Here is a 26,336-nt window from a genome sequence, read left to right as displayed (position 1 = left end):
CTGAGACTGTGCGAATGTGAGTGTTGGATAGATTTTTGTTATGTATAGGCAGCTGTCACAAAAGTCTTGTGGTGTTAGAGGAATGTATTGTTACAATCTGCTCTATCAATTTTTTAGGTTTGTTTCTAGGAGTGAAAAAGAACATTTCTATTGCCGTTGCTTCACTTTTTCTTTGAATAGAACATCCATCTCGCAAAAATGTTTTCTAGATACTTTGACACGGCTTCCTAAAAAAAGTGATATGATAGTTTTGCAAACACATGATTTGAGGGCGTACATTTTGACAGTGCTGATTTGAATGCATTCTGTGCTTAAACCATTTCCAATGCATTTAACTGAGGATTTTGTTTAACGCCTGCGCATTGACCTATTTGTGCATATTTCTTAACATACAGTATATAATTAAACAACTCTACAATCCAGTACCTCAGAGATTACATATTTTTGTAGGCTAACCCGGAAGTAAGCTCCGCGCTGGTTCCCTTGACAGAAAACCTATGCATTTTTCCCATAGACTTTAGGAAGATGGCAAAAGGGTTTATGGTGTTTACATGTTTTGTCTATCAAGATCATCTTTACAAATTAACACCACATTTGTTCACTTTTGAAGCCGAAAAACAATCGGCAGAAGTAAAAAGCTAACACGATGCTATAAACAGACTACACTTAAGGTCGCTCGATGTCAACGTCACCACCACCAAGTCTCCGACAACTCTTTCAAACTTTATTAAAAATGTGTTCCCTGGTAAGTAATTACTCTGTGAATAAATCCGCATCTACGTTTTATGAGATTTGTGCCATGTTGCATTATTTGTGAGCTTTATATGCGCAATGATGTCTAACGTCCCCGCCAAAGGAAGTAGTCGCTTTTAGCAACTTGTTAGCAACCGCCGATTTTAAGACACCATATGGCTTTAAAAAAGCACAAGCGGGTTATAATTGGTGTGCTTTATGTCATAGAATAAAATTTAGAGGTTTTGTTTACCACAGACCTTAGTTCGGGCGATTTACCAAAAACCCATTAAAAAAACCCATAGACTTTAGAGCAATGGAACCGGAAGTCCTAAAATGCTAACTCGCTTCCGGGTTTTGCATACAAAAATATGTAATCTCTGAGCCTCCCTTTTTTTGTTTGTGTGTGTGTGTGTGTGTGTGTGTGTAGTTAGTACATTGTAGCAGGTTTGCATTGTGTTTTGGTTAGTTATATTTTAGTTACTCTCAATTAAAACGCAATCAATAAATTAATGCATACCATTGTTAGTGTAACCGTATCATTGTTAAAAATAATGTTAACTACCTCCTAGAACACACTAGCAACCACCAATAATCATGCAACCACTCGGATTAATTTAGCAACCATATACTGTAGCCCTGCCCTCGTAACCACTAACATTGTGTCAGTTTAGCTTTTCTTGAATCTGTATTTAATTATACTGTACAGATCCAATCTGGAGTATTTTATTAGAAATAACAACTAAAAACATTGGATTAGTAACGTGGTTCTGACTTTTTTCTGACTTTTGAATTTTAGCAGCTGTTTATTAAAGTTATCCTAACATTTCCCTAACATTTTCCCCTCTAAGTCTATAAATACTGTTTCATGCAAATGTTTTTAGACACGCTCGAACAAACCAAGGATAAACACGTCACAAAATCAATACTTAGCCCAGTATTCTGACCTGCGTGCTTGTAAGAAGTTCCCTGACAGCTACTTGAATGAAATTCTGAGGTTTCGAACGGTGTTATTGCATTTGACATTGAAGCATAGCCTTTTGGAGTTAGCTCGATTTCGTCCATCATTCTTTTTATTTTTAACGTCAGGCTTTTGACTCGGCTTTAATGCTTTGGTAAGAAACGTAAACACTTCTATCTGTGAACCTTCTCATGACGAGTTCGCCTGAGGAGGGAGAAATTGATTTTAAAGGAAGGCGGGGGAGAGAAGAATGGAGTTTGTTCTCTCCGATCGGGAGTCAGTGCACTGTGTAACGAAGAAGCTGCGTTTCCTCTGACGAAATATTTCATATGGTTTTGTTCATTTGTCGGTGATTTGCTCTGTACTATCCCTGGTGGAGGCTGAGGCAGCTAATACATTGGTTGCCATTTTTCATTTCGCCTAGCGTGTTATTTGTGTGTGGGTTGGAGGGTGGGTGAAGGCAGACTGGATCTACCCCCCAAAAAACTTGCAAACCCTCTCTGAGCATATGCAGAATATTTCTAGCGCACTAGAACTCGCTAAGTCATTATACTGTGTGTAAATAAAGCAGTGTGATTGTGGGTAGTGGGAATTGTGTGGGTTTTTTGCATGCAGTAATGTAGACCAGTCCATTTACCACAGCAAGGTTACGCCGGCTTGTCTGAACCCTATTAGTTTTTATGAGCAGGTCTGCATACACGCTGTGTTTTAAAAAAGATTCACAGTGCTTTCAGTATAACAAATTCTTTGTATTTCTTTCAAAAAGTTTTTTTTACTGTTCTAAGTCAGCTGGTAATTATTTTACCATTTCTTTGCACAAAATGTCTGCAATGGCTGCAAAGTCATAGTTGAAAATGACAGAGCAGAAAAATGAAGATTAATCAGGTCTCCTGGCAGTCTGCTTCCTGTGCCCACCAGACCCACCACACTGCTCTCAGCCAATCAGAACAAAGATGGCTTTGAAGATGTTTGGAGCACCTGTTTAGAATCTACTAGCAGCACGTGTTCTTGCTTCTGATTGGTCTAATATCCTCCCGCGATTCCTCATGTGTGACATGAAGGCGACATGGCCCTGTCTGTGCCTTGATAAACAGCTTGTTGTTGATGTGCTGTTTTGATGTACTGAGATTTAGTTACTGTCACCCAAACTTTGACTGTCTGGTGTAGATTTAAGTAGAGAGGATTGATCTCTATAGAACCAAACAAACCAGACTGTAAGGAAAAGCTTACATGTTGTGATTGCCTGGGCTATATTGACTTGCTGGAAGCTTCTCGCTGGATTTCATTAAAGCTTGTAAAACATGTTGAATTTCTGTCAGTGTCGTTTTGTTCTTATGTCAAAGTCGCTTACGTACTTTAATGCACTAGCGTGAACTTTAGCTTTGTAAATACCAATCATATTTGCTTTTCATAGTATTTGAATATTTGCCCCCAACCCACTCAGCTTGTTATCTCTTTTGTTCTCTCTCTCATTCTCCATGTTCTTTTTTTTCATTGTCTCAACTGTTCAACATTTTTGGGATTAGTGCTGCAGTGGTAATGCAGAGTTATCAGGTATCAGAATCATATCTTTGCTGGTAGATAAAGCAGAATTGAATCAGGCTGATGATAGGCAGTAGGTGTATCTTGGCTTTATCAGTTATCTACATTCTCACTCTCATGCTGTGGGGACTTGTTTCTATTCATTGGCGATGCCGGCAGTCAATCTGCCCCAGTCATGCGTATCTGGAAGACATTTTCAGCTGTCAATTGGTGACAGGGAAATGCACAGCACCCGGGAGAAACAGTTGGAAGAGATGCAAATTTTGGAGGTACAAGAGCAGAAGGAAAGAGAAAACCTCACTAATGTCTCATAATGTGCAAACAATGCAGTGGCATTATCGCTAAGTGTCATAGGTGGATGCTATTTAGTCTTAAGTGGAAACAGTGGTAGATACTTTTTGCATTTACTGGTATTAGCGATATACTCTATTTGGAGAAATTGCACATTTGTATGAATATGCCATTTGTTCTAAGCAAATTGTCTAGGCAGTGGTGGGTGGAGTTTATGAAAATAGCCTTTGCCAACAAGATTGGCTTTTTGCAGATAGGCCTAGTGTAATTAAATTGTGTATTTCATTGTCTATTCAAAATATTATTAGTGTCTTTGTGCTTTCAACATCAGAACGTATTTTAAATAAAAGAGCTCTCAAATACATACTTTCTTATCGTTGGCATCCTTTGGTATTTGTTCAGCATACATGCAAATTATGAGATGTGTGCAGAGTGTGCACTTCAACATTAGTACTTTTTTATATCTATATCTACAGTATCATGACCTTGAGATTAGTTTATATAAGTGGTACAGGTTCGAATGTGACTCCTGACTCAATGATCTTCTGTTCTCTCTCTACTATTACTGTATATTATCAAAGCAGCAAAAAAAGCCAAAAACGTGCACTTGTACCCTCGTCTGCATTGGAAATCTATGGGCATCCAGTTACTTGATAAGAAATAGCCCTTTGAACCTGGTGATTTTAGTAATGGACTGCAAGACAGTAACACACGAAGGAAATGTAGAATGCTAGACCAGAACATCTATAAACATCACGTATAATGCCTGAGAATCTACTGCAATGTTGTGTGCTTTGGTTTAAGTATTTGACAACATCTTGGAAGATGAAAATGCACGCGCACTGATTAAACCTCCCATTCAGCTATTACCATGGGAACTATTAATAGGTGTCTACAGACAAGGGTACAGATAAAGAGAGGATCATCCAGTTTATCCGTCTCAGGGGAAATTCGGTGGATTGTCATTCCATGCAGCTCTCTCTTTACTGCATGCTACAGAGTTTGTAGGGAGTCCTGGCTAAAGCCCCTCAGGTTCCAAGAACAGAATCCTTTGTTTTGAGTCCAGCTGCCTGATGTTTCCGGAGGGGAATTTCTTCTTTTCATCTTAAAACGGGGCCTTGCCAACGCTTTTCTGGTGGCAGTGATCTGCTGCACCCATAATGATACTGTATGTTTTTGTGTTTAAAGTATTAAAGTGAGAGAATAAGCTGTTGGCCATTTTTATAAATGAAAAACTGGTCACACATTAACAAACCATTAACTACGACTTTTGCCTAAGTAAACTCCTAATTTGGTGCTAATTAATAGTTAGTATGATAGTTGTTAGGTTTAGGTATTGGGTAGGATTAGGCATGTAGAATATGGTCATGCAGAATATGTGCTTCATTAGTGCTAATAAACAGCCAATATTCTAATAATATGCATGCTAATAAGCAACTTTTTAGCAGTGAGAATTGTTCCCTAAACTAAAGTGTTGCCGAAAAACTAAATTGTAAAAATAATATTTTCAGGATATATTTAGTTAAAACCTTCTTTGCAAACCAAGCTTTGGTGATAAAAGAATGATTTTGTTAAATGTTTCATTCTTTTAGCTTAATATTTTGGTACAGTATAAAAAAATGTCAACGAATGGTTCTCTAAAAAACTATATTCTTCCGTGCAGTCTTTCAATTAATGAATTCAGCTGATATTTGTCTTAAGAGATGTTCTTCACTCCGAGCATTTTTGTTGCTTGACCTTGCTTCAGGGTGTATTCAACACCTCATGGATTAAAGTTTTTTCCTTCTTGTCTTCCCGCAGTCTTATCCTTTTAGGACAGGCGTGCTTTCTTCTCTGTATTGTTGTATTGTGGCATTCAGGGCACAATGTACATTTGTTCACTTGAGTGAGCGAGTTGAGTTGCGCACTAGGCAGTTTGTCCTTCAAGGTTTATCAAGAGCATTTCCTATCTGTTATTATATACAGTATATACGTATATATATATATATATATGAAGCTGGTAAGCTCTACAGTAATGTCAAGGTCATGGGTTTGATTCCCGGGAATGCACATACATAAAATGTAAAGTTTAAATGCATTGTACGTTAATTTTGATGAAAGCATCAGCCATGGATAAAAGCAAAAGCATTTTGTGAGTTAACCCAAAGTTTTTTTACTATGCCTATAAAAAGAATTTAATAGTGAAAGTGCATGTGATCATTTGATCACTCACTTTCACAGTACTTGATAAGCGATCATTTCAGATAAACATGCTGAAATAGCTGCATAGCGTGTCAAAAATAGAAACAAGTTTTCGTCAACTAAAGATGCATTGTGACTCATTGGGTGCTTCCATTGTAGACATCTATTTTGTTTTATAATGGGAGTGATAAGTGCCACTGGCTGGTCCAAACATTTTGTCCCGATTAAACAGTTTTTTCTCTTTTTTCATGTTTTCCGTTATTTTTCTTTTCTTAAACTCGTATTTTTCCCCTCTATTTTTTCAGTGACAGTGAAGTTTTCTTCCCTGCCATTGTGTCCAGTGAACCTCTCAGTCTCTGATGGGGAGATAGTGTGACAATGCAAACGGCTGCATTTACCACTCTGTCTGTCTCTCATGTTTGTTGACTGATGGACGAAAAATGGCAGTTTCTCTTCATACTTCTGCAGGCTATTCATCCACATGACTAGTTAGCTATAAAGGTGGGCCGGGGCCTTCAGACGGATCCTCTGAGGTTTGACACAAATAGAATGTTAGTGCATCCACCTTGAAAGCAGTGACAAAAATGGCAATCACAAGTGGCGCCCCATACAATTGTACTGTTATTTCAATTCAAACGAGGGGCACGGCTCTCTCAGGAGACTTGAATGGGGTGCAGAAAAGCAAATGGATTGCGGTGGGAAATTTTTTTGAAAGCATACGCAGGAAATACATAACATCCCGGTTAGCAATCATATCAAAACGATTTCTCAGCAAAAAAATGACTTTGTTACCAAACCTTATTTGACCAAATCAAATTCTACCTTACATTATTTCTACAAATATTTGTTTCTTTATTCCGCAGTGTTCTCCTATTCCACAAAATTTACTAACAGTTTTTTAAGTTAAATGCCTCACAAATGTTGTTTTATGTATGGCGTCTGATGACAATGTGTGTTACCTTTACATTCTGCTAATCTAATACGTAAAACATGTCCGACACCGCTGTCTGCATTTGGATGGGGAAATCATTCCTGTCTTCTCACTGAAAGACCAAACAGAGTGGCCACCATTCATTGCCCCTGGTGTAATGGCCTTCATCAGTCTCCCATCACATAAACCCTGCCTGTCATTAATCTCACCCTCAGACCACATGGCTGTCTGCCTACAATGATCTGCAAGCATGGATCCCCACCGCACCGGGTCTCAGTGACCTCATATCTTAAAACAGCACAGCAGAGATATGAAAAATTTGTCAGTCTTCAATTTATGAAATGGCAACTCTCATTCTTATCGCCCAAACATTAAAAAAGCTGTGCACTCTGTTTATCGCGTGTTTAACTCTTACTTAGGTTGCAATTTTAATGCATTGTTTAGTAAACCTATGATTGTCGAGATTAGTGTTAAATTTGACACACTACATCACGAATCGAAGAAAGGAACGTGTTTTTTTTAGCCAAAGTGTGGTTAGTCTTTCATCTTGGCTATGCTAATGATCAGCTGGTTTAGCTAGTCTGACTTGTTGACAAATACGCAACAACAGGGGCAGTTCTAGGGTGAGTGGATATCCGGGGCTTACGCATGCAGAGACATCCATATATGTGTATATGGTATAAACTTGAAAAACAAGTGGGACCATGTAATGGAACTTTCTGGGCTTTACTGAAATAAATTGCAGCTTCAGCCACCTTAGCCCACCCCTGGCGCCGCCCCTGCAATCTATCCCAAGACTAAAAATACTAAGACCAAAAAAATGTTTAGCAGTTTTGAGCTGTTTTTCTCAATAGGATGATGTGCATTTTCATCTGAAAGGTGTTATCAGATTTTTTATGCTCACTCATCTCCAATGTCGCTAAATTGTTCCCTGATGGATTTCAGAATGACGTTTAGCAGATGTGTTCAGGATGTTTCATATCGAGAATGTATGTCTACTATTTCCTTGTACTTTTTATATTTTAGTCAGATGTCTTTATTGAAAGAAGTGTACCAAAACTTTACTCAATTCTTTCCAGATGATAATCTTTTTTTTACCCAGACAGACGTCTCAGGCGATGTACTGTACTATAAGTTTTCTTACTGGGTATTTAATATACAAGGGAATTCAAAGTTTCATCACAGTTTTGCCTTTGTTTTATATCCTAGACTTTCTCTCCGAATAAGGTTGTTGTGGAAAATATCGTTAATCCATCTATGTATTTGAGAACATGCTCGAGTTGAGAAGATATTTCTTTATATAAACGATCTCGCACCAAGGTGGCTGACAGTCCATTAGGCTGAAGTGCAAGGGGCTGGTGTGACAGAGTCATTAGTTCACTGAATGAGGTCTGATCTCACCCTGTCAATGTTGGATAATGGAGGTTTTGCCTTCCAAGAAACACCTCTTACTTTTTAGCACAGTGTGGGATGATCTGTATGCTTTTCCCTTGTCGTATATTTAAGTGGCAGTCATTTCAAGTGCAATAAGGAAGGTCTTTTTATCATGTTTCATTTATAATAGATACATTAGTTTGATATGCGTATGTAAATGCGTTCGCCGGCTGTTTGATATGGGTGATTATAAATGTATGCATGCTGTTTGATGTGGGATGACATTGCACAATTCTGTTTGCCTCACTGTTGCATAAACATAAATATTTGTCTGGTTAAATATTATATATAAACACCCCAGTCTATTGGCATGTAGAACCATCTATAGTCCTAAAAGTGAACTGAATTCACCGATTTTTTTACAGTGATTTTATGAACTATGTGCTGTAGGTGTTTAGAAGTATTTGTTTTTATTTTGGTTGAAATTGTAAGACTAATCTGCACCAATTCAAAGAGGCACAATCTTTATCTTGCATATTTTCTGTAATAGAAAATAGACAGACACAAATATTCAGAGCACACAGTCACCTGTCCCACAGAACCCCTACAGCAGATGGGATGTTAAGCGTTCTACTCGAAATTGCCAGAGAAGGTGCCCTGGGTGGGATTGGAACCATAACCTTCCTTTTCACTGTGCAAAGCTTTCTCCAATAAACCACTTCAATTTTACTTTCAAGCACATTTACATCAGGAGAAAATTGGCTCTTTGGCATAGACCCCATGCTTTTCCCATCATGCTAATGATGTCCCTCTCAGGAAAAATAAAGATACAAATTCAAATACTTTTAACTAGACACATATTGGAACATGATGAACATCCTGGTTACAAAGACGGAGGGTGCAGCATGCAAAATTAATGTGCATAATAAAATCTGGGGAACATTTTTTTGTAGTTATGAAAAATTCTGGTATGAAATTACATTATGAGCAGTGGTGTAGTTGGGGCCATACGCACGTATACGCCATATGCTTACTTTTTCCACAGCACTGTTTGCATATAACGACTTCTAAAAATCTATATTAGCGTAGACCCTCCCTATACCCACTTGTTTTCCTGCTTAAAATGTCTCCAAGCTGCATTTGTGGTAGCTTTCTCTTTAACTTTATTGCCTTTTTCTTGTTTTGTTTTTAAACTCGCGGTTCTTTCATACAATTTGGTGCATTTCTTAAAATATGCACAGTATTTCCCGCGGCCCCGCCTCCAACAACCGCGTCATCATCAGTGTTGGCAGCAGCCAGCAGCGAGGGGCGTGTCCTGCCAGTGACTGAAAGACTCCCGCTGAAGCTGCAGGGTAACATTGATAAAAAATACTCACTTTTAGTCAAAGTTTGTTTAAAGTGTGCTCACCGGCAGTGCGTACTCTTTTCTGTCCCTGCTCGAGAGAGACAGAAACTGAATTCACGGGTTCTCTCGCGCTGCTTTATCTCTTTACTGTTTGATTTTGCGGTGCATCGCGAATCTTTGACATCTGTCACAACTTAATACTTTTTACATTTAAAAAATGTAATATTTAAATGACACACGACGAAATGAAGCAAAGCACTTCCATAGCCCTATAAAAAAAGCTCATAAGTCAGAATCATCTCTGTATCATCATTCTCTTTACAGTTGTTTTAAACTTCCTTGTTGCGTTTATTCTACATTTAAAATAAGGTACATTTTAGATCAAGTATTTTTATTTTTAGATCAATTATTTTTATCAATGTTTTTACGTAATTTCATGTATGTAATGTATTAAAAAGATATGCTTTGTAAAAATATTGTATCGTGGTCAACACTACTGGTGTTGTAGACCTGTTTTTTTTATCAATTTTATCCAACTACTTATTTTTCCAGTGCTATAACTTCATAATTAAAGCATAAGTGAAGAATTATGCATAATTATGAATAAATGCCATATTTATCTGTAATAATTGTCATGTTACTAGAAAAACAAACACACATACTTCTGTCTTCTTTTGGTCATTTGGGGTCGGCGGTAATAGGGTAGTACACCACTTTTTTTTGGTAGGACTACACCATTAGTTATGAGAAATTAGACCCTCAGCACTAAGGCATTAAAAATGCTGGGATTTCTAACACATTTAAGATGTTAAGGCCAAGCTCACGATGACTGAATTGAACTTTAAAAGAAATAATATCCATTCTTTTTTGTTCACATGTGCACAGTGATTCCCGGGCAAAAATTGCAGAGTATGCATGATTATAGGCCAGCGCTTAATCTCGTGGTTTTCCATGGTTCAAATCCTCTGCAAGCTTTATTGCGCTCCAGCAGTCTGCATAGATTAACAGAATCTGAATGAGATTTTCTCTTTGAAGAATATCCTGAGAAAGCATTCACTTCACACTTGCTATTGTTGCACTCCAGATTTGCCAAATGTGGAGAAGTGCTCTCTTGTTGACTAATTTTCAGAGACGGGAAATTCTCCAGTAAAGGCTCTGATAATCCATTTACTGATTTTGACCTTGAACGCCAAGCCCTCTTAAAGACTAATATGAATTAGTGCTGTGTTTTGGCTCAATGTCGTTGAATAGGTTGGAAGTGGGCATTTTGAATATCCTCAATCCACCTTGTAAGTGTCATTGGTAAAATCTGCGTGACCGCGGTGCATCCTTTGCTTTTGTACCTTTAAATAAATATTGAGAAAACAAAGCAAATGCCAAACAACAGCGGACAAAACAACAGTGAAAACGCTATTTTATAAGATGAACATTGCTTTGTGGAGTAAGTTTTTTAGTTCTGGCTTTCAATTAGTCCTAACCTTTAGAGCTGTCACTCAAACTTTTCGAAACAGTAAAAATGATAAGTATAGCAAGGCCCTCTAGCTCTTTTTATGCAGTTTTAAGAAATGTCCTTTTCTGGCAAGGAGATGATAGTAATGTCATGCCACATTCTTCTAAACTGAAAGGTGGATATTGCCCTAATTTTTAACGCTCGACCTGGATAAGATGAAAAGCTATGGTCATTTTTCGTCTGATTCTCAGGATCTTCAACAAAAGAGAGAGGAAAAGAGGACACGTCTGTTTCTACTACCTGCTGCCTTCTTGTCACATTTTTATTTATTTATTTGTATTACGAAGAAGCTGAGATGATATAATGGGCATTATGATAGTTCCCCAGTAAAGTCTGTTGAATTGAAGCTTAGGCTTGTGGTTTTGGTCTCAATGTTGTGTCTAGAATACAAATCTTTTTTGGGCTGAAGTTAGCTTGACATTTTTCCTACAGTACAATTCTGTTAAACTGACTTTTTTTGCAGAGTATATGAGGTGATAATCAGAGATTTTCTCTCGGTTTGAGATCTGTACATAACAATGGGTTATATAAGTTTTTCTGTAACAATCGGTTCAGTGTGAATTGTTTCACACTCAGTTCTCAGTCATTAAATTCTTGTGCGTCTTCAGAGATGCTTATTAGAAATAAAAGGCTCTGTTCCCCACAACCATCTGCATCACTTCTGGGTATTTTCTCATGTACCATACAGTTACATGCAATTAAACATGCATCATTTCTCTTCTGTTTGTCTGTTCAACAGGTGCAACGTGGACAACAAAGTTTCACGGGTGGCATGGCTCAACCGGACTACCATTCTCTTCACGGGCAATGAAAAGTGGTCTTTGGACCCGCGGGTGGTCCTGCTAAACACAGCTGTCACTGAATACAGTATAATGATACTAGATGTAAACTTATATGACGAGGGGCCGTATGTGTGTTCTATCCTCACGAACAAGAAACCAGAATCGACAAAAGTGCACCTCATCGTACAAGGTAAACATGAGTTTTGCTTCGAAATGTTTTTGAGCACTCTGGTTCTTATTCATCTTTCTCTAGGTGAAATGCTTCGTTTTTTGTTTGTTTGAAGAAATGTTGTCAAAGGTCGCTTTGGTCTTTGTTCTGGGTTGATAGATATAGGTTGACTAGCAACTTTGAATCTCCTTTTCCTAGCTGATGTAATTAAACGAAACTCTGCGTGACTCCTAGTGATGAAATTGGGATTTAATCTGAGTGTAATTTCAAATCTTTGATGGATATTGATTTAAGACACAGGGGAAAAAAACAAAAGCTTTGGTCTTCTAGCAGAGCGGGAGCCACTAAATCAGGTGCTGATACACAGACCTTTGTCATGATTTACAGTGTATTCGATCCCCTTCATATTCACATTGCAAAAACAATTAACATCGCTGGTAGCCAAAGCCATCTCAGCTTGGGGTGCAAAACAATTCAGATATGCGCCAAAATAGCATAACACGATTTTTATCACGTTTTTCAGACCATCTGCAGAGTCAGAAAGAATGCGTGTTTTTCTACATTGAAGCAAAAAAAGTGTTTTGCCGCTAAAATGGCATCTTATCAAATGCTCCTTAACCTTTACCACTCTGTCCTGAAGCTAATTACTCCGGGCATAAATATCTAAATAAATAGACAAGGGAAGGTGCCTATTTTATGTGATTAGAAACACGTAAATTGAAGTTTGACTTGGCTGCTGCTAAATTAAAGCCTAACCCGCTATTCAATTAATTAGAAAGTCCTATTTTAATACATCAATCATTAACCTAACTAATTATTCCGCATTCTTGAAAGTTAACACTGCATACGAATGATCCTTACTTGCACGAGCTTGTGTTGGCTTTGAAAACTGCACTTACGATACTGAATCGTCCACTTTTTCCCTTACGCCCTATAGCCACATGCTGAGTGGTGTACAATTCCAGCGTCGTGTTCTTGAGAGTACATCTGAAAAGGCTTTTCAGCAGATGGATCCCGCATGGTGTCTCTTTACTATAATGCTTCATCTCAGCTTTGTTAAACCATGCTCAGCTAAAGTCTGCACACACTGCTGTGACCTGTTTATTTCTGTCATCAAGTTTGGCTTTATTCCATTTAAATCATTGCTGCATTCACACAGCAGCAGGAATCGGTTGTCAATCTTGTTTAGTTGTAAAACTATACCCACACACTACAGCTTAGAGGAATCACAATATACCGATATAAATAATTATATTATTGATTTTTAATCTGATATTGTGACTGCATTCTATAAACTTTGTTTAATTTCAGAGTGAATTCAGTTTAACTGTGCTGTGTGAATGAAATGGTAATATAACTAGTTGTTTTGTATGTCATACAGGCGTGATATTCAATGTGTGCTACAAACTTGCTTGTCTCATGTTGTGTTGTTAAATGTATGCTTCCAGTAACTCGCAAGGGTGGAGATATGAGCTATATGCCATCTGAAGCATTCCAAAGGCCTTCGTTTACTGACACACCTGTAAGCCGTTGTACCTTTTATGCCTAAAATGAAAAGGGTGTCTAAAGTACGGTTCTCACATATCTCATCTGATATCAGCGTTCTTGTATTCACATGTCGTAACACATTTCACGCTTGCTCTAATTCTGTTTTTAAGACCACTCATTAGGATTCCTTGAACAGGAAAGCGGTCCATAAAATTTCACATTTGCCATTTCGTACAGTATCAGCTATCTTTTTATGTGCTTGATGACAGCAGCTGGAGGTATGCGTCTCTGTAAATGGCCTCATCGTCTTCCGTGGTATCGATCGGATCTATTGATCAGATGCAATGTGAGTGGAGACATGCGACGTGTTAGCGTACAGCGCGATCCGAAACCTGAGGTTTTCTTCCGAGCTTGTGTATTCTGAGATACACAAAACATTACTCTTATTAAACCACCACATGCAGAAGACAAATGAAGGTCATTATAGTTAGAGAACGATTTTTTAATGTTGGGGATATTGTGGTGTGTTTTATCTTAGTTGTAGACATTGAGTGCATTTACATGCACAGTCTTACTCCGATTATGCTAAATAAGCTGATAACGTGTAAGGTCATGTAAACGCGTAAAACGGTTTACTTTTATAGGGGAAAGCTCATAAACGGCGTAAGCGAAACCCGCTCGGCAGAGGTAGGTTTTTGTCCATTACTCGGATTTCGCGTTGCATGTTATAGAAGCATGATGTAGAAATGGCAAAATGAAAAACTATTGTTGCATATGCAGGTACTGCGGACATGAGAAGAGATATAAAAATACAGTTTCTAAACGATTTCCCTCGGCATTTTTTATTACTAGACAGACTATCGATGGTGACGTCACTGCACGCGAGAAACCTGACAAGTCTCAAATTTCCATGTAAATGCGGTTTTCTGCGTAGCTGGTTTATGTAAACACGTGAAAATCAGCTTATTTTCTTTTATAAGCTGATTTTTAATAGATATCCGTTTATTTTGTTCATGTAAACGCACTCATTGAATAGACACTGGCAAAAGATTTTTCAGTGAATTTATACCACATCAAAAGAGACACAAATTGTAACAGTATGTACATTTGTTAATATGAATATGTAGAGACAGCAATAACCTTTTTGTTAATGTCACATTTTCAAGCAGAGATATAAAAATATCCATCAGCATTGTTTTTGAAAAGTGAGCTTACTTGACTCACAATGATTCAATTTCAACCTCATGCAATTTTTAATTGAGTGTTTTTGTTATATAGCAAATCAGCCGGTTTTGTTAGAAATGTAGGCACAAATACTCAAATTAATAGATAAATAATTATTATTTTATGGACTTTTAGGCTAAAATGCAAAATCTGTTTATATTACTTAGTTAACTGAACTGAATTTTACATAATATCAGTTATTTTAATATGAATGCATGGGTTTTGGCTATTATCATATTTGCTGGAGGTAGAGCACATTAGCTTGTTTGAAGGTCACAGGGTGGCGAGATGTGTAATGGATGATCTCATACCTGTTTTGTCTCGCTCAGCTAGCACTGAAAGGGCAGACATGTACAGGTGGTGTGGAAACTGAAATGATGCTACTGAAATACACACTCGCAGCCAATTTGGCCCAGTATGCCCACTGAATAATCCCTCCATCTTTTGGAGCATCAAGCCTTCACCAGTGTCCTTTAATGTGAAACAAAGAAGATCAAAAACAGTGCAAACTGTGCTTTATTTTACATCCCCCGAAATACTAATTCTTAATTGACAAATTGTGTGGTCTTGGTTCTTGTTTCAAAAAAAAATATCGGAAATTCTTTATAACTTTTTTGCATTGACCAATTTGAACAGAATCAAAATGCTACCCAGTGATAGTGTATATCAGCAGCTGTGTTTGTTTATAAAAACTTGATAGAATAAAGTAACAAAATCTTTTTGAGATGCAAAATCACATTTGGGACTAATTAGGCGCTTATAAAATATCAGGAACGAGTAAAGAGGGCTGACGTTCGTGAACTACGTTTTCCCTCATTCGCACTGGCAAAAGGAACTATTTAGTGATTGACTTCTTTTCCGTATCGTGACGTATATACGACTAAAACGGCTTCTGAAAGTAGAAAAAAATGTAGGGCGGGGCTTTATTTTGCCTTTCCCTTTTTGATTGGTTTGTTGTAAGTTTGGCCTGGAGGGGAGGGCTGAAAATGCCTGGCCATTGGACAGTCAGTATAGTCCTACATCTTTTTTTGTTGCTGACGTCATGTGGTGAAGAGTTGTTGTTGAGAGAGGAGCTTAATGTTTTTAATTAAATGTTACAAGTGCAAATGAATTTTGAATAAATAATGGTGTGCACAGATAAATAATTTGTAATAATCACTGCAAAACAGAGTAAAACTCTTTCCTGTTTGATTTCATGGTGACTTTAAGGGTTCTTCCAAAAAGGCTCTCTCAAACTAAAATTCCGTCCGGTTCCTGCGGTGCAAACACAAAAAGCGTGTACTTCCAGCATGTCGTTCCGGAACTACGAAATCGTTCCTGCGGCCCGAAAGCCTCTATTGAAAAAGAAATTAATTTTTAGTATTATTCAACATTACACACTTAGCACTGTCAAGCATTTATGTAACGCAGCAACAGTTCTCTCACAGACCCTCAAGCAATAGGTCTCGCAATAGGTCATTTGTGATTTTCTTCATTATTCCAATCTGTAATTTTTAACATTGACATCTATTCAGATGCATAACTACAGGACAGTCTGAATTCTGTATAGATTTAATAAAGTACAGTAGAGGGCAAATACATACAGTACAGTATCGTACATACAGTATTGTCAGTTTGTGTACGATACGATTGTAGCGTATCTGTTTTTGAAAGGCTGTGTTATATGGGTGGCCTACATGCAGAAAGTGTGACACAAAGGCCATCTCTTGATTCTAGAACGAGAATAAGCAAGGTCTGTTGTCCCTGTTGTTATACCAACAAAAACTCGTCGAAAAACAATGAAAACAAGTGTGAGAACAAAAACAAAGACACAGTGAGGCTCTCAAGACATCTTTGCATGGAGGATTTGTTCAGGCAAACACAGAACTACACACTTGAGCAAACAAACTTGAGTGACGAGATGAAATGATGAATCCTGACTACAGACTCTTGACTCATTTAAACTAATGAGAGAAGTGCTGTCAGGTTTGTGCGAGGATGCATCAGAAGTGCTTTGCACATATTTTCCACGTTAATAGAAGTTTTTAACGCAAGATGTTTCGCCATCTGCCTAAAACTTGCCTTAGAATAAGTGGGGATAAATAACTCAAGGCCTGTTTATATTTAACTAACGCATTTCTTTTTATGCGGTTGTTCTATAAATTAAAAGTAATAACAAGTAACTTTCATTTTGGGCGCAAAATAACACATTTCTGTTACTGTATGTATTTGCCCTCTAAAACTGCAAAAGGTGAGTTCAGGATCAGGAGAGAAAGACAACACGATGCCTGTAAGCAGAGACGTGTGCAGACGAATCCTTGCTAGCAGAAGGAAAAAAGAGAATCTGGAAACAAAAGTGTGATTTATACGGGAAGAGGCAAAGGAGGATTGCAGCTTGGTGCAGGTAGCGCATGAAAGGTGATGATCACACCCCATATGTTTCATTGGCTTGAGGTCTTGGCAGGAGGCGATGAGGATCATCAGAAGTTTAATATGCGCCAGAGTATATACAGTATGTCACACGGTTAAAACGATCATTTGTTCGAAATCTACCAGGAAATAACAAGAAATATGTTGTTATGAGGTGTGAATGTTGTTCCTAATGTGCATCCTAATCGATGCGCCTTATCATTGCATTAAAAATCCACTATTTACTACCTCATGAGAAGAATATCACAGACTATTATGTATCGGAGAGCAAAAGCGAGTCAGTTTAATTAGACGGCCCCATAAACAACGCGCGGGATTATCGTCTTCCGTTTGCTCAAGTGTAATGATGTGTCTCTGTTTTAGATGAGTCTCGAACTTTCTCCTCCACGGGGGAAAGGATAAGACGGCCTCTCAATTCGATGCACATTTGTGTAATAAGCTTCAGCTCTTGTTACTGGATCGTGGAGTAGCGCTTTGCCTCATTTTGAAGAGCAGTAATGAGGCATTGGAAAGATTCAGAGGGGTTATGAGAATATAAATGGCAGGACAAAGCCAGCGCAATTTGCCCGGGTGACGCATTAGCGGCTGCTATATCACCAGAGGCAGACGGCGAATCCGTTTTTCACCCGGCGAGTGCCGTGGGTGCCTGGCCTTCTGCTTCAGTTGTTGTAACCCTCTCGGAGCTCAATTGAAATATCAGGTTTTGCGATAAGAACTGTGGGAGTTCAAACATGAAAGGAAGGGAATGCACCATACTGTATTTAGGAATGGCTTTTAACACATCAGACCGGAGTCACGGTAAGTGTTTTCAGCTGTCAAAGTGGTATACAGATGTGAATGCAGTCGTTTATATTAGCGTGATTGCTTTCCATCCCCACTGTAATATGTGAAGCATCTAAGCGAGCCGCTCTCTTCAGAGACGCAGGACCTGTAGCTCATTTCAATGGCACAACGCGAGTCATTAGTGTTGTTATTAGAAAGGAGTGAAGAGGCAATCAGTGCGCAAAACACACCATAATGTTCACTCAGCGTGTGCTTTATGAAAACACCATAGTTGTTTGATTTCCCCATTGGGCTAAGAGCACACGCAGACATATTAAAATAAATAAATTTGTGCGGGCAGACGGGGCAGTCATACTGCAAGATGTGTATGTTATTATAAATGTGAACAGGGTTTTTCTTCACAGACGATTTTGAAATACAGTTTTTTAGTTACAGATCGTCTCAACTTTTGCTGAGAGATCTATTAAAAGAATAAAGTAAATTACATGCTAAATGCTTTGAAACGATATGTAAAACGCACAGGTGTCAGACATTTGACATTGCAATCTTCAAGACATTGAAAGTGATGGTGGCTTTACAGCGTTGACTAAAATGATTGACGCCGTCATTTCGTGGTGACGGGTGAAAAAATTATTCCAAAACATTTTGCAATTCGATGATTGACGTCTTTCTGACCAATGGGTTCTCCAAGGATATAGCAGTGTTATTTTGGAATAGAAAAACATATGAAAATTGATTTCTGTCAGTCTACGCTTTGAGAGATGTCAGAGGAAAACACAATCATCTTAACAAGGTTGACTGCTCGGTATCAACGGCATAACCTCGAATATGACACATATTAGCACAGTGGGCTTCACTTTAGCAACCCCAAAAAACTTTTAAACAGCTTTTTTGATTGATGCTTATAAGAGCATCAAACCAAAGGCTTTTTTATCAATGCAAAATGCTAGCAATGTGCATTATTTTCATGGCAAAGTCTGTAGTGCTAGAAGTTTGTATTACTTTCACCTTGAATTCGTAGACATGTGACATCATTCCCTTGTTGTTGCGTGCACATTATGAGTCATGTTCTGATGGCTGTTGCTTTTCAAATCTTTTGTTGCAGCTGTATTGTGTGGTACGCTTCAGTTCCCATCATCGCATCGAGAGGCGGCTCTTTTCCACATTTTAAAGAGCACTAATGAGCCATTGAAAAGATTCAGTTGGCTTATGAGAATATAAATGTAGAGATGAGACCAGTGCAATTTGCCCGGGTGAAACATTACAAGCCGCTATATCACCAGATGCAGCTCAAGAATTAGTTTTCCACCCACTCGGTTCTGTGGGTGTTATTTTAACCCAGCAAATGCCCAATTAAAATTACAGGTATTGATGGAAGATGATGAGAATTTGGACATGTAAGATAAATCTACTTCATACTTTACTTAAAACAGTGGACCTTTGGAAACAGAGAGAGTTACAGAATGTACCTCAAACATACACGGTCAAATGGGAGGCAGCTTGTGTTATATAACCCGAGTTGTATTTGTGCTCAGAAAATGTTAGCATAGTCTTTTTTCTGTCTGCTCATTCTCTGCCCTATCTCTTTTTGAGGAGCTCAAACTGGCCTTTTTGAAACACTGGCCTGAATTTGGGATTCATGGTTAGAAAGCCGAACACATCAATTATAGACTGAGATACAGGGATGAAACAATGCCTTTGATGTAAGGGAGGGAAGTGGCGAGAACACAGAGAATGTGCAATGGTGAAAAGCAGAGGGACTCAAAGTATGAACGGGATGAAATATTCAGCGAGGAGAAATAAAGGCCTGTCTCTTTGGCTGTGATTGTACTCTTTGGAATATTGCAGATGTGAGGTCAGTGTGGTTTACACACACATGCACACGAACAGGAACTTAACCACAAGAAGTTCTCTATTTTGTGACAGTAGTTTTTGAGAAAGTATGTCTTTTCCTGTAACAAGCTACTTCTTTCCGTTTAGCAGTGCAATGTGATAAAGAGCTACATTGTTTTTATGCACAAGTTTTATGCACTAATTTAATGTATGTTTTTCATTACAACTGTGTCTGAATCATTGCTGCTAATATGCTAAATATTTTAACGGCATATTAACCCTAATGTGAAGCGAAAGTGAATCACTAGATAAATTGCAAGTCTTGTGTTGCCTTGCACAGTTTCTGACCTCAGTATCTCCAGTCCAGGTTTCTTTTGAATATCAATTATTTAGTTATTTTGCTGTCTATGTGCATACTTGCAAATAAGTGTGTGTGTAACTTCTCTCTAAAAGCCAGAGCATTGTATCTACCTGGCTGCCTCACTCAAGAAAAACAAAATTTACCATAAAATATTTACTTTTTCAGCAAGCACCGATAGTCGACTCTCCCATATGAGTCTTGGCTGATAGGAAGCCAACTAAATAATCTTTGAGATACTGACGGTCTGGTTTATTGAGACTGAAACATGGAACACAGTCAAAGAAACCGACAGACTGTCTGGGTTGTACTTCCAGTTTCAGTCAAGTATTTGCCTTAACAGAACATGACCTGCTTAACTTTTCATGCCATTCAAATGATAGTATGTGAATCATTTATGCAATATTCACATACTGTAGACCAAAAGTCCTTTATTATATGTGAGAAATGTACATTAGAGATTACATATCAGTTTCTGAAATTAATTTCCAAATCCTAATGAGGAGGATTTTAAAACTGTAAAATATGCTTTTTGAAATGTTTTGGATTTTTAGACATAAAAAACAGGCTTTGGATTACAAGACTTTTCCAGAAGAATTTTCCAGGGAGCACAGAGAATATGGTAGTATCTTGCATCTGCTTTGGTCCTACGAGACCCAAGTTCCAAAAGAAAGGCCCTACATATCTAATAAATCCTCCCCAAAAACAAAAAGGTAAAAAGGTCATTCTGATGAAAATGAATGTTTTTAAAACATCTTTTGGTTGATGTTTTGATGCTCTGGATCTTGTGGTCTTTCTTAAAGACGCTTGATTATGTCAGCATGTTTTTAACTGATATGCACAAATTACTTAATTGCCCACATTTTTTATAAAATGTTTTTTTTTTTGCAGTTCCTGCCAGGATTGTAAACATATCCACGGATGTTTCTGTGAATGAGGGAAGTAACGTAAGCTTCATGTGTCTGGCCATCGGACGACCTGAACCCACCATTTTGTGGAAATTGCGGTCCTCGATAGGTAATGTTTACCTTTACTGAACTCATAAGGCTCTGCTCTTTTATTTAGTTGTAATGTCGAACTGCTGAATGCTGCAAATGACCATTTATTACACAGCTTTATGGAAAACTGGATTGTAGATGCAGGGGGGAATGGGACTCGCAGTACGTTTTTTGTTTTATTGTCGCATACTTTAAAATCTTGCATGCAGATTTTTTTTGTTTCTAACATTGCTCAGGCAGAAAGTTTTTTTGTGACCATGTCTCAATAGCTATTTAAAGGCATCTCTTTGAAATAAAAAAAAACTAAGCAAAAATAAAAAAGTACCAAATAGCTACTGAGATACTGAGATGGCTTTCCTGCGTCATAAACAGCCCCAGTCTGTCCAATCAACTTCCAGTAAAAGAAAGTAAATCTGGGTCAATTTTGAAAAGAAATTTTGGATCTGACATCAAATAATTTCAAGCAGTCTCAACACAGCAGAGAGTACATCCTTCACGTTTACCACCGCACTTCCAGGACGCTGACTGCATCTTCATTCATCTGTTAAAATGGAAACCATAGCTGTACATGAGTCAACCAAGCAAAAAAAAAAGATTCAACTTGAGAAATCACTTTACAGAGAAAGCAATATAAAAGTCTGTGCACAGGATGTCATTTAATGTCAGCCAGCTTGCAGGAATACGATGTTATCTGTGTTGACATTTATGTGAGAGGACTAATGAAAGAAAAAAACACGAGATGTTTTTTTTCTCATTTCTGTCAACTTTTACAGCTGGGGTGATGTTAATTTTTCTGTATTTCCAAAGACTGTTGTCTTAGCTATACGTTTGTCTTCTGAATCACAGAATGCTACATAGCAAAATCGCCAGTGTTAAAAAGGGTCAAATTAACTCTCACAGTGTTTATATAATCCACACTTTGAGAGTGTGGATTGTATATACACCGTGAGTGTTAATTTGACCTTTTTTAACACTTGCGATTTTACTGTGTAAAGATAAAGTAAGGCGATTTTTTTGTAGTCAAGTGTTTACATTAAGCATGCTTTTGTGAAAATACGTCATAAAACAGCAGACTGTAGTTTGTACACATTCTGTATAATGGGTGATTTTAGGCTGGGGACTGTGATGGTGCAGCAAGACCAGAGCTGTTTTTCAGTCCCAGTTTATTCCAGTGACATACAGTGAAAAGACAGCTAGAACAATCTTAACGGAAACATTAGTGCTGGTGGTAGCTCGAGGGTCAGTTCAAAACAAAACACAATAAATCAGATGTTGTGTGTACTTTCTGCTCATGATATAGGCGGTCTCGCTACAGTGAGAAAATAGATTTTTCAGTATGTGGACTGGGTTTATTGTGGCCGATGGTAAAATTCTTTAACAATGTCAAATATTTTGTGACTTAAAACAATAAAATAGTTTACGTTTAAGTGCAAACTTTTACAAAACTTTGCGTCTGAATGTATACTAAAAAAATTATTGTTTGATTGAATTTTTTTTTTAAATAAGGTTGACAAAATTGGATAAATCAGCATCTATTATTAGGAACACCTGCTTATCAGCCATCATGTGGCAGCAACTTGGCACATTTAATTATACTGTATACCATTTTGCAAGATGACAATACTGGTCCAGAAGCACTTCCAGTTTTTGTTATTTATTTATTTTAATTTTTCACATATAAAGATGTTCAGTTAACATTTTCAGGGTTTTTCCTGGGTCAAAATTGGTCTTTGGTGGTGGCTGACGAACATTGTCATCCACATACACACAGTCAAACGTACCCTACTCTTGCACTGCGAGTCCAATACTGACAATAAATCCAAAATACATGCAACTTTTTTTATTTGCCATTTTATTCCGTTTTTATTATTTATTTTAACAACCTTTTCCACGTTCTTGCCCTCTTTGCAAAAAAAATATTTTTTCCACTAGCCTTCATTGATTTTTATTGGTTTTATTGTTCTGGTTTCACCTCTCTCCTATCTAAACTAAATGATTTTATTTGTAATTTACTACACATTGTCATAAATAAACTGTAAATACTGTGAATTACTTTAGCACACTTACGTTCTGAGGTTTTTTGAGTAACTGATTTGATGGATTCAGACAGTGAGTCTCGTGAGTTCTGTGTTTGACATACTGTATCAGTTGTTTCAAGCGTTCATTAAAATGAATCGGTTCAAAGGAGTCATTAGGTTCGTGTATCAGACATTAGCAGACGTGCCGATGTATTAATCACAGCTGTAAGGACATTGCAAAAGATAGAAGTTAACATGAAAAACTCCTCATCGCTTGATAGGATTTGTTCTGTTTATGTCAGCTACGAGTGGAACCTTTGTCAGGGAAAAGGAAAGCATTTTTTGATCGCAGTTCATCCAGGATCGCAGTTCATCGTTCAGGTAAAATATTCACCGGATGCTCCATGTGAAACATGGATTCTGACTTTTGGTCATCGTGTCAGTTGCTTCCATAGCTAACTTACGTACATCGGTCTGCGCAACACAGAATGAAGTATAACACAGATAGAGCGCACGTGCTCTCTGTTCGTTCTTTCCCGCGACAATCTACATTGGTCATAAATCATATTCAATCCTCAAATAAATCTTTGGCGGGGCAAACATTTGTTTTGGTGGCTGTCAAAAAAATGTCAATGTAGGAAAAACCCTGCATTTTGGTTCAGTTGTAAATGTTTCTGCACCAATGTTGTTTGCGTCTTGCAAAATGGTTTATTCAGTAGACCATATGAAATGCAAATTACAATTTCATTCATTCTTTCTGAAATACAGAACAAAAAAGCTTAAAAGTTATCATTAATCGAGCACGCATGTGATGCTGTTACACTCATGCCAGAGGGTCACAGAACAACAATTACCCATAATACACTGCAACATCAGCAGGCGATAAGGTACTAATTCATTATTATTGCTGTGACACTGCATTGTAGACAATAGTTTGATAACTAAAAATAAATTAAAACAATAAATTCCTTGGACTGCTAGATCAGTTTTCATTGGCAGTATTATCTAAATAAGCTAAAAGACACATTTCTATAGCTACATTATTTTTTTTGTTTATTTTGTTTGTGTGTATATGTGGCTGTTCTACTAAAGTTAATATAATCACTGCAGTATTTGATGTCATAGATAATGTTTCTGACTTAAAATTATTCAGTTAAAGTGTAAGATAATGAAAGTGCCAGATGCATTACTGTGAATTTTATTTGCTCTTTGTTAAGCACAAACATGTTTATCCCAAGAGAATAACAGTGCATTGAGGATATACTTGTTAACACTATGAATTTGCACTATACGCCAATGGTTTTCAAACTTTTTGAAACTTTTTGTTTGAAAAAGGCCCCCTTTTTGTAGGGTGCATCGCTTTGCGGCCCCCCCCCAAATTAAAACTTATTTATTTAAACTTAGAATTTTAATTCATTCAAAAACATATTCAGTAAGGCTGCCCCCTTACAGTCGGCTATTCTTTATTCGACAAGAAGACATATTGTCACTTTACATAGCCGTTCTCTCTAACACTACCGTTAACTTGGATAAAGGCATGCTATTATAAGCATATTTAAATGTTTATTTGTCCAAGGGTGTAAGAGTAACATGGTATCTAAAAAATGAGGAATGATGCGCTGCATCCCTTCCATGTTTCTGACATCAGTGCGCTTCTCAGGGCAGCCCAGCCGTATCGGCTTCCTTGTGTGCGGGACGTGGAGCTCAGTTTTCCCGGCGGTGCAGACAAACTTGGGTTCCTGCGACATTGTGAAATGCTTAATCTGGTTTAGTCCAGTAAGATCAAATTCGGTATATACCTTAATGGAGCGTATTATGCGGAGAAATGACGAAGAACCTAGAACATGAACGGAAAGCGCATCAATTAAGGATCACAGGACAAAGTGTAAGCACTTTGCATTCATGTTCTTCTAAGTTTCTTTGCAAAATATGCTTTATTATATGGTGTATACCGAACATTTAGTGTTTTGGAATGTCGCAGGAACATGGGTTTGGCCGAATTGTGAGGAAGGCTGAGCTCTGTGTCCTCCGTGAAGCCACGAGCCTGTCTTTATGAAGAAGCACACTGATGGCGGAGACGCGGAAATCGAAGGAAAAAGTGAGGCGAGTAAAGATAATGGTATATATTGTTATAATGTTTAGTTACTGCTTTTTATTTTATTTAATGTATTGAATATATTTATTTATTCCTAGTTTTTTGCTTTCTTACCTCTGAGTTTTCTTTCATTTTAAAGCCGAAGGTTTTCTTTTAAGTGGTTCAGTTTGCTGTATTTTTATTTATTAGTTTATTTAAAATGTATTTTATATTCTACTTTTAAAATAAAAGTTTCGTTTTTGAAGAAAATACTTGTTTTCCACATTATAGGCTATTTTTGAGGTTTGATCCAGAGAAAAAAGGTTTCGTTAGGTGTCCGAAGGCCTTTTTTTGCTAGTTCGCTAGTGAAATATTATATTGAGACATATAATCATAACTTGTGGTGGCAGTGTCACAGTGGATTGCATGATGCATGCGCTTGAGCACTTAATTTATATTTTAAAGGCGCATTGTAATGGTTTTGTATATCTCATAACATAGAGCAATGTTACATATAACATATTTTACATCCAGGAAGCTTAAACCATCATCTGATGTCCCCATTCCCCATGTACGGTATATTGAAATATAATATATATATAATAAATTCATATCATAAACATGCGAATAGTCGACTAATGGCTTAAATGAACAACTACTAGTTGACTACAAAAATCTTTAGTCGGGGGCAGCCCTAATATTCAGTTATATAATGCTTGAACATCAATTCTTTTGGTTGGTGGTCTTATTTTTCTGATGTTTGATTGCATACAATTAATGATAAGTTTCTATAATTCATAAAATGCTACAAAATCTGTGGCCCCCTGAATCCATCTTGGGGCACCCAGTTTGAGAACCACTGCTATACTCATTTAACCTACAGCAATATGCTCCGATTTGTGAAAAAACCCTTTCAGAAAGCAAATTGGATTTCTCATTTACAGTATTTGCAGTTGGAATTCTTCATGCTTGAATGTGTTCCATAATCTGTTATGATGGTCAAAGAAATTCAGCCAGTTGAAAATTGCCAATGATAAACATTGGCATGACATGAAAGAAAAATAGATTACAATACATGAAAAGCAATTTGACTCCACAGACTGTTTTCTCCTCAAGTAATACTTTTTGTGAAACAGAAAATAGATCTTTGAAAGTGCGCATCACATTTCTGAAGACTTTCACAACACAGACACATTGTGGAACACAGATGTTTCCTTCCGAACATGCAGTGGAAAGTTCAAGCCCTTTAATTTGGCATTGTCAGGGTTTGATTGGCGTGCCAGTGTCAACGTGGTCTGATATTGTGGCTTTCTGTCTGAATACCAGTCAAGCT

General features: G+C 37.5%; 1 protein-coding gene across 3 annotated transcripts in view; it reads left to right on the top strand.

Annotated features, from left to right (window-relative positions):
• The window catches only part of opcml (opioid binding protein/cell adhesion molecule-like), a 123,321-nt gene that overhangs the window by 71,225 nt on the left and 25,760 nt on the right, over window positions 1-26,336 (top strand). For all 3 annotated transcript variants that reach the window (XM_057321660.1, XM_057321662.1, XM_057321659.1), the window contains 2 exons: window positions 11,607-11,839; window positions 20,805-20,930. In XM_057321660.1, coding sequence (XP_057177643.1) covers window positions 11,607-11,839; window positions 20,805-20,930 — 359 coding nt within the window. The remainder of the gene's footprint in view (window positions 1-11,606; window positions 11,840-20,804; window positions 20,931-26,336) is intronic.

The sequence above is a fragment of the Triplophysa rosa genome, linkage group LG22 (assembly GCF_024868665.1).
Source record: "Triplophysa rosa linkage group LG22, Trosa_1v2, whole genome shotgun sequence".
Taxonomy (NCBI): domain Eukaryota; kingdom Metazoa; phylum Chordata; class Actinopteri; order Cypriniformes; family Nemacheilidae; genus Triplophysa; species Triplophysa rosa.
Note: the sequence above shows the minus strand (reverse complement) of the source record. Positions and strands in the feature narration are given on the sequence as shown.